General features: G+C 34.9%; 1 protein-coding gene across 1 annotated transcript; it reads right to left on the reverse strand.

The window, feature by feature from the left end:
• Positions 1-1,014: 1,014 nt before the first annotated feature.
• Positions 1,015-2,028, reverse strand: LOC117125413 (zinc transporter ZIP1-like). The gene has a single exon (XM_033271936.1). The coding sequence runs from the start codon at positions 1,997-1,999 to the stop codon at positions 1,136-1,138; it is 864 nt and encodes a 287-aa protein (XP_033127827.1). The 5' UTR covers positions 2,000-2,028; the 3' UTR covers positions 1,015-1,135.
• Positions 2,029-6,913: the final 4,885 nt, after the last annotated feature.

A 6,913-nucleotide genomic window follows, 5' to 3' on the forward strand; every position in this document is an offset into this window, starting at 1 on the left:
TAATAATTTATATATAGCATATGGAGGAACGCATACCAAGTGATAAATACAGATGGAAGAATTTGTTTATAATATATTTTCTCAAAAAGCACAGGATATAAACAGTTTCTGTGTTTATACAAGATATATTTGACTTTTTACATCACCTTTCTTAATTAGCCAACATACTTTAAATATTTTGATAATGATGTTCAAGCTGCTAATACTGTACTTTAACGTCCAATTCGAGACTTCCCTTATCCTGAGAGACCTCTCATTCCAGGACCCCACTAATTCAAGACCACTTATTTAAAGTTTTTTACCAACTAACATTCTTCAATCTTTTAACACAAAGCCAACCCATAATTGAAGACCAAACCCAGAGAGCATCCATTATTTTTGGATCCCAAAAGCGGTCTTGAATTGGAGAGCAACTTTATTAAATTTTGTGTAATATAGTTAACTTTAAAAAAAATAGTGATATCACTTCACTGTTGCAGTAATAATAATAATAATAATACACATTTTTAAAGCGCCTATTAAAGCAAACAAAACTGGCTTGTCATCGGCGCCTTTGCGACACCTTCTTCAACGACGATATAATAATAATAATAATAATACTGATAATGATGATGATAGTATTGAATATAAAAAGGATGTTTTACTTAAAGATACAAGGCCTTCTGAAAAAGAAATAAATAATACATGATGGGTAAAAGTAGGAATAGAAAGGTATGGTGGTGTATATATTTTTTAAGATGGGCTGTAGAATTCCATAAGAAAGAAGGGCATTCAATAGTTCAATTGAGCAGTAGCTGGAAAAGCTGTTTCACCAATTCCTTTCCATAAAAAAAGGGACAATGAAGAGCAGAGAGAGTAAATAAATAAAAAATATCAATTCTGGAGTTATATAGCACCTCACGTTGACACAAGCTCGAGGCGCTTGAACATTATTACCCCCGGATCACTGGATCAAGCACATATGGAACACACACTCAAGCCCCATGGGGGAATTGCATGATTTTGCAGCTGTATTCAGCGCTGGCTGTGTTTGAACCTACCAGGTACCCACGTGTAGGCCTACTCCTGGGTGGAGAGAGACAACTGTAGATAAAGTGCCTTGCCTAAGGCTAAGGAGCGCAAAGAATGATTTATTTCATTCAACATAATGCAGACCAATCATAACCCCAAATCCTACCATCATTACCAGGGCTTTCAAGGGACCACGATGGTGATGAAGATTCAAAGATGGAACAATTTCTATAAATATAACATACAGGAACGTACCAGCTGACAGACTTTGCAAGATGCCGTTGAGGAGTGCATTTGGATTCTCTGACAATGCGATTGCGATGCCGATGCCTAGTGGAGAAGAAAAACTAAATATCGCCAAGAATATCATTTGTACCAAGATGGTCATGTTCTGCCGTGCAAGGTTAAAAGAGAAACTTAAGGAAATTAATGATTTATGTATGCCTATAGCAAGTAATAATTGAAGGGCCTCTTTTTTTGATGTCTCAAGTCCTATAGCAAACCCCTCAAATAATGAATGTATGCTAAGCGCTAATAGAAAGAAGACTGTTCGTAGAATAGAAGAGTCGCCGATAATTCCATGCTCATGTACGTCCTCCTCTGCTGGCTCTATTACAGCGGAGGAGTTTTCATTGCAAAGCAAAGAGCTACGTTCATTATGTTGGGATGAGGTATGTTCCGTTTGATAACACGCCAGAGCTGTGCATTCGATGAGGAGAATCAGGAAAAATCCCGCCGCCACCAGTGCTTCACTGACTGGGAAGTCCTCATCTGGAAACACGTCTTTAAGTTTTTCTTGTGATTCTGGAAGAAGATGGAGTAGGAATGACCCTAAGAAGATGCCTCCTGAAAAACAGTTGCAGAAGAGTAGCAAAGTCTTCAAACGCGGGGATCGTCTCCGAAGACATAACAACGGTAGTGAACCAGCTAAAAGAGACAAAAGACAGAGCGTGAAGAGTGCGATTATTTTCACCACTAGAATGTCCATTGCTTCGTACCGTATTCTCCAGCACCAGATTATCTGCAAAGAAAAACAAGACGTTTATTACTGTATCCCGACGTTTTAAGTTGCTGGTAACTTATTATATAGTAGTCCTATCCAATTTAGTCACTTGTCTATGAGGTACTGTATGTTGCCAAGTAGTCGGCTGTTGCCGCGTCCGGAAGTTTCACCCTTCTCATGAAAAAAAAAAGCTCTGCTTCAAGTACAAGAAAATTTTAATTTTGTACCATAGCTTATGGATGGCATCGAAAGTACCGTAATAATTGAAATACAAGAACTAATCTCCCTTAAAAATATCGCTAATTATGTTGTATAATCGTATACATGTCTCCTCCCCCCCCCCCCACCGATTAAAAAAATCGTGGTACCGTATGTTGTTTAATGTTACTCATTCAAACGATCTTCAACTACCGTCTATTATCTATCATTAAGCCTATTAGTTTGGTAACTATCAGTTTAATTATACGACTTGGTTGTTGGCCCACATCTATGAGATAGGGAAGACGAGAGAGAAAAAAGACCCGAACCTATAGTACCTGGGTATCATTACAATGATTGAACCATCATTAATTAAAAACCATTATCAATCTGAATTTATAATGAAGGTTATTATGGTTTCATGGCCTTATTAATATTAATTAAATATGAATTTGATATGAATTAAACATAAATTACAGGCCCGTAGCCAGGTCATTTCAAGGGGGGTTCTCTGGGCGTGGGATCCTGGGGCCTGCCTAAGGGCCATGGTAGGGTCGGGGGCGAAGCCCCTGAAGCCGGAGCAGTTGTTTTTTTGTTTGTTTAATGGGTCTATATAATGTTATAAAAGCAGTTATGTTTTGAAAAAGATCTATGAAAAAAAAAGTGGTAATATAATATAATTAGAAAATATTTTCTTAGAATTGGCATGTTTAAATCACACCGAAAAAAGAAAAAAAAAACCCTCATCGCATAGTCAATATGAATATACTGAACATATTTAATATTATAAAACAAAAAGGCTATTCTTCTTCCTCCTCTTCCTCTTCCTATACTTCTTGTTCTACTACTCTTCTCTACTCTCACTTTGTACACTGAAAATAATAGTAAACCTACTATTTTACTACATATATTCTACAAATCTACAAATATTGTCTTTACTACTGACAGGGCCAGGGCCATCGTTAAATGAAGTCAGAGCCAAAAATATAGCATCATATTCAATGCGTCATCTAACATCATGGGAACCTAAACTTTAATTAATTATTTTTTAAATACTAGGCCTATTAGAAATTATTATTTTAAGACTTTAACATAGTACATACTGATTAATAATAGCTGAGATTTGATGCACATTTAAGAATTAATAATCGTTTTTAGTATCTTACTGAATATTTATTGTCTACCAAATGAAATATGAATCATATATGAATCTTTAAAAATACAATTTATACAATATTAATCTTGGTTTTTTTTTATTTGTTTTTGTTTAAATAAACTATCTGTCGTTTTCTTCTTTGCAACAGCCGACGAATAAAGTCAGTTATTCTACGTTATGATTCTTTATCACTAAACATTAACGATTGACGCACTCCGTTCTGTTGTATGTGTCTGCTGTCGAAAACAAACTTCCTAATCCTAGCCTAATTTTGTGACTGGCTATGATGACTTAGATGGACCATGTTGATTTATTAATAATATGTTTTTTGGGATGGAAAAAAGGAGATTCAATTTCTCGAAAATGCTCCATCAGCACATAGTTTAGTGTGCGCTACTGTCTCTTATACACATCTCCTTGCCTAAGGCTAAGGAGCGCAAAGAATGATTTATTTCATTCAACATAATGCAGACCAATCATAACCCCAAATCCTACCATCATTACCAGGGCTTTCAAGGGACCACGATGGTGATGAAGATTCAAAGATGGAACAATTTCTATAAATATAACATACAGGAACGTACCAGCTGACAGACTTTGCAAGATGCCGTTGAGGAGTGCATTTGGATTCTCTGACAATGCGATTGCGATGCCGATGCCTAGTGGAGAAGAAAAACTAAATATCGCCAAGAATATCATTTGTACCAAGATGGTCATGTTCTGCCGTGCAAGGTTAAAAGAGAAACTTAAGGATAATAATCGTAGAGGAGAATAACTAATCAGGGCACTGAACACAACAAATATAGAACAGACGTGTCAATCAAATTAATAAAAATCACTGTTTCCTCCTTCTACTGCTCGAATATTTCCGCTCTTTACAAAATTTGTGTATACATGTATATATAGAACTAATGGGAAATAGGTGTGATGCCCGTAACTTATTCATAGGCCAAAAGAAGAAGTATGTTGAGATTAAGAGATCTGTTTTCTTTCATGTATCTCTTATGTAAGCCCGAATGCAAACTGTAACTATAGGCCTAGTGTGATTTTAGGTTTGATCAGTTTTATGAAGATCAAAAATCGATTAGCTAGCGGTTTTGCATCATCGGCACATATAGGCTACCTTGATTGTGCATCATCCTAACGACAAAGACAATAATTAATTTACTTAGCAAAACAAAATCAAAGCATAAACAAAAACAAATATGTTCTGCCTTTATAAAAGTACAGTGAGCATCATGTGAAGAAAAATGGGAGAGGGGTGGGGGTGAGATGGAAAAATCCGTGGGGAAAATAACGCACACGTTAATATCACGATTCGGGTTTAAAATTAATATAATAATATGTGACGGGTTGTCCACTTAACAAACAGCTCTTAAACGTCCTTTGCCAGTGCACACTCCTATATAACGACAAAAGAAATATGTATAAATTCATCATGTATAACCAGGTCTGCATAACACCACATTCTCACACATTTATCACGACTAGAAACCACTCATTACCTGCATCATTTTATTTCAAATGTTTGTTTGGCATGAATAAGTGCGCCTTTTGAGTAAAAAATCTCCATTTGCCGATAAACTCGTACGTTTTTAGATTGCGTATAACACAGTTATACCCTTCGTCAAAGGGCCTGTTAGAACAATTTGTTCATGGTTGTTTAGTCGCATTGACAATCTAAATACAATGTGTAAAATGAATCAAAGTCAAGAAATGTGATTGACATGTGTATCAGGGATAAGCTGTATATTTTGAAAATCAGTTAAGGCCTTGCCTATAAAATTCCCGACACACACGTCTTATTATTTCACCAAAATTTGTTTTATTTATATATATAAAAAGTGACTGTACCTAATTCAATGTAATGCCTGTTATCATGTGCATATCTCATGATGGTGTTAAACCGGATTTTAATTCATAATATCTGACAGAACTTGAAAAAGTGAAAGTAGGCCTTGTCTTGAACAAAGCAAAGGAAGTGATTGACCTTTTAAACGAAATGTCCACATAATCCAAAATAGGAAGAATTATTAAAATCCATGCCCTGCTGTGGCGGATTCAACTGTTTTTCTGTGTGGACATCTATTTCCAAAGTTTGAACGCTGTGTAGAATATGTCCCCAGTGTGTCTTTCAACACATTGTCTCCACACCTTTACCATGTGTTCACTCTGTGCACATAGGCCTACAGTGAAAACCTCACAAATACCGCTCTATTTAGTATAATAAAAAAACACTACTGTGAACGCATGTCTTCCACTCTGCTTACACTCGGTGGTATATTTCAAAGGAAGCGCCGCAAAAGGGATGATGGTGAGGAGGGGTTAGCGGTTGCACTATGGGTACTAGTTGAAAACTTGTACTACATTATTATTAGGGTGAAAAGATGAAAATTTTCATCCATTTTGGATGACTTTATAATCGTTTAAATTAGACACTTCTGGTAGTGGACCTCAGATCAGTGGTCCATGGCTCCAGTAGGCGTATTAGCTAACACTGAGTCCAGTGGTCTAATGTGTTCGACGCCAGTGCCCGACCACAGTCACTTGGATCGGCATCTGCGCCGAGAACAGACATAGCCCATACAAAAAAGTTCTATAGAGCTCTATAGAATTCTATAGAACTTTATATAGAGTTCTATGTAACGCTATAGAGGCAAAAAAATTCTATAGAAATGTTTTATAGAGTTTACGCATTCTATGGAATTTTAATATTTTCTATAGAATGTTGTATTCCACTCTATAGAAAATTAGTTTGTTGCACAATTTATAACCTACACTGGATTTTCAATAAATGTGTTATCGCAGAAGCTTGGTTTTGAACATGAAACATTATTAAATAATAATAATAAAAATAATAATAAATAAAACTATTGCATTTGGCCCATGGTCTGATGTTGAGTAACTAAATAATGCATAGAGTTTAATATGTGTATCATTTTGTCGCAAATAATTATACTTCATATTTCTGGAGAAATTGTATAGAAATCTATAACATTCTCTTTAGAAGCTGTATAGAAATTCTATAGAAAATTCTATAGACATCTATAACATTTGCTTTAGAAGTTGTATAGGAATTCTATAGAATATCTATATGTTTGGAAATGCATAACAGATGCATAAGTTACAGTATCAATTAGCATGCTCACATTTTAAGTTAAAATGTTAAAAACATTAAATTAAGCGTTTAAGTTACATTAAACATTTAAGTTAAATTAAGCATTAAATTAAACATTTAATTAAATGTTAAAAACAGCAAATAATTAGCCTTACAACACATTTTAAAATTGAAATGAAAAATGAATTTAAGGCACATATTTGTAACAAATACTTAATCTTACAAAATCCTTAACCACAAACCACCATTGTGACCATTTTAAAGTTACTTTAAAACCTACTTTAATCATTCCAGATGGGAGAAATAGATATGTTTTCAATAACCAGACAATGGATTAGGCCGTGATAGGGGTCCCATTTATAAGTTGAGTTGTACGATTTAGTAAATTATTTAGTGTATGAAATGAAATGCTATAAAATTTATACTG

Source organism: Anneissia japonica, unplaced genomic scaffold (assembly GCF_011630105.1).
Source record: "Anneissia japonica isolate Jap-2015-1 unplaced genomic scaffold, ASM1163010v1 scaffold2003_len1103335_cov173, whole genome shotgun sequence".
NCBI classification, from domain to species: Eukaryota; Metazoa; Echinodermata; class Crinoidea; order Comatulida; family Comatulidae; genus Anneissia; species Anneissia japonica.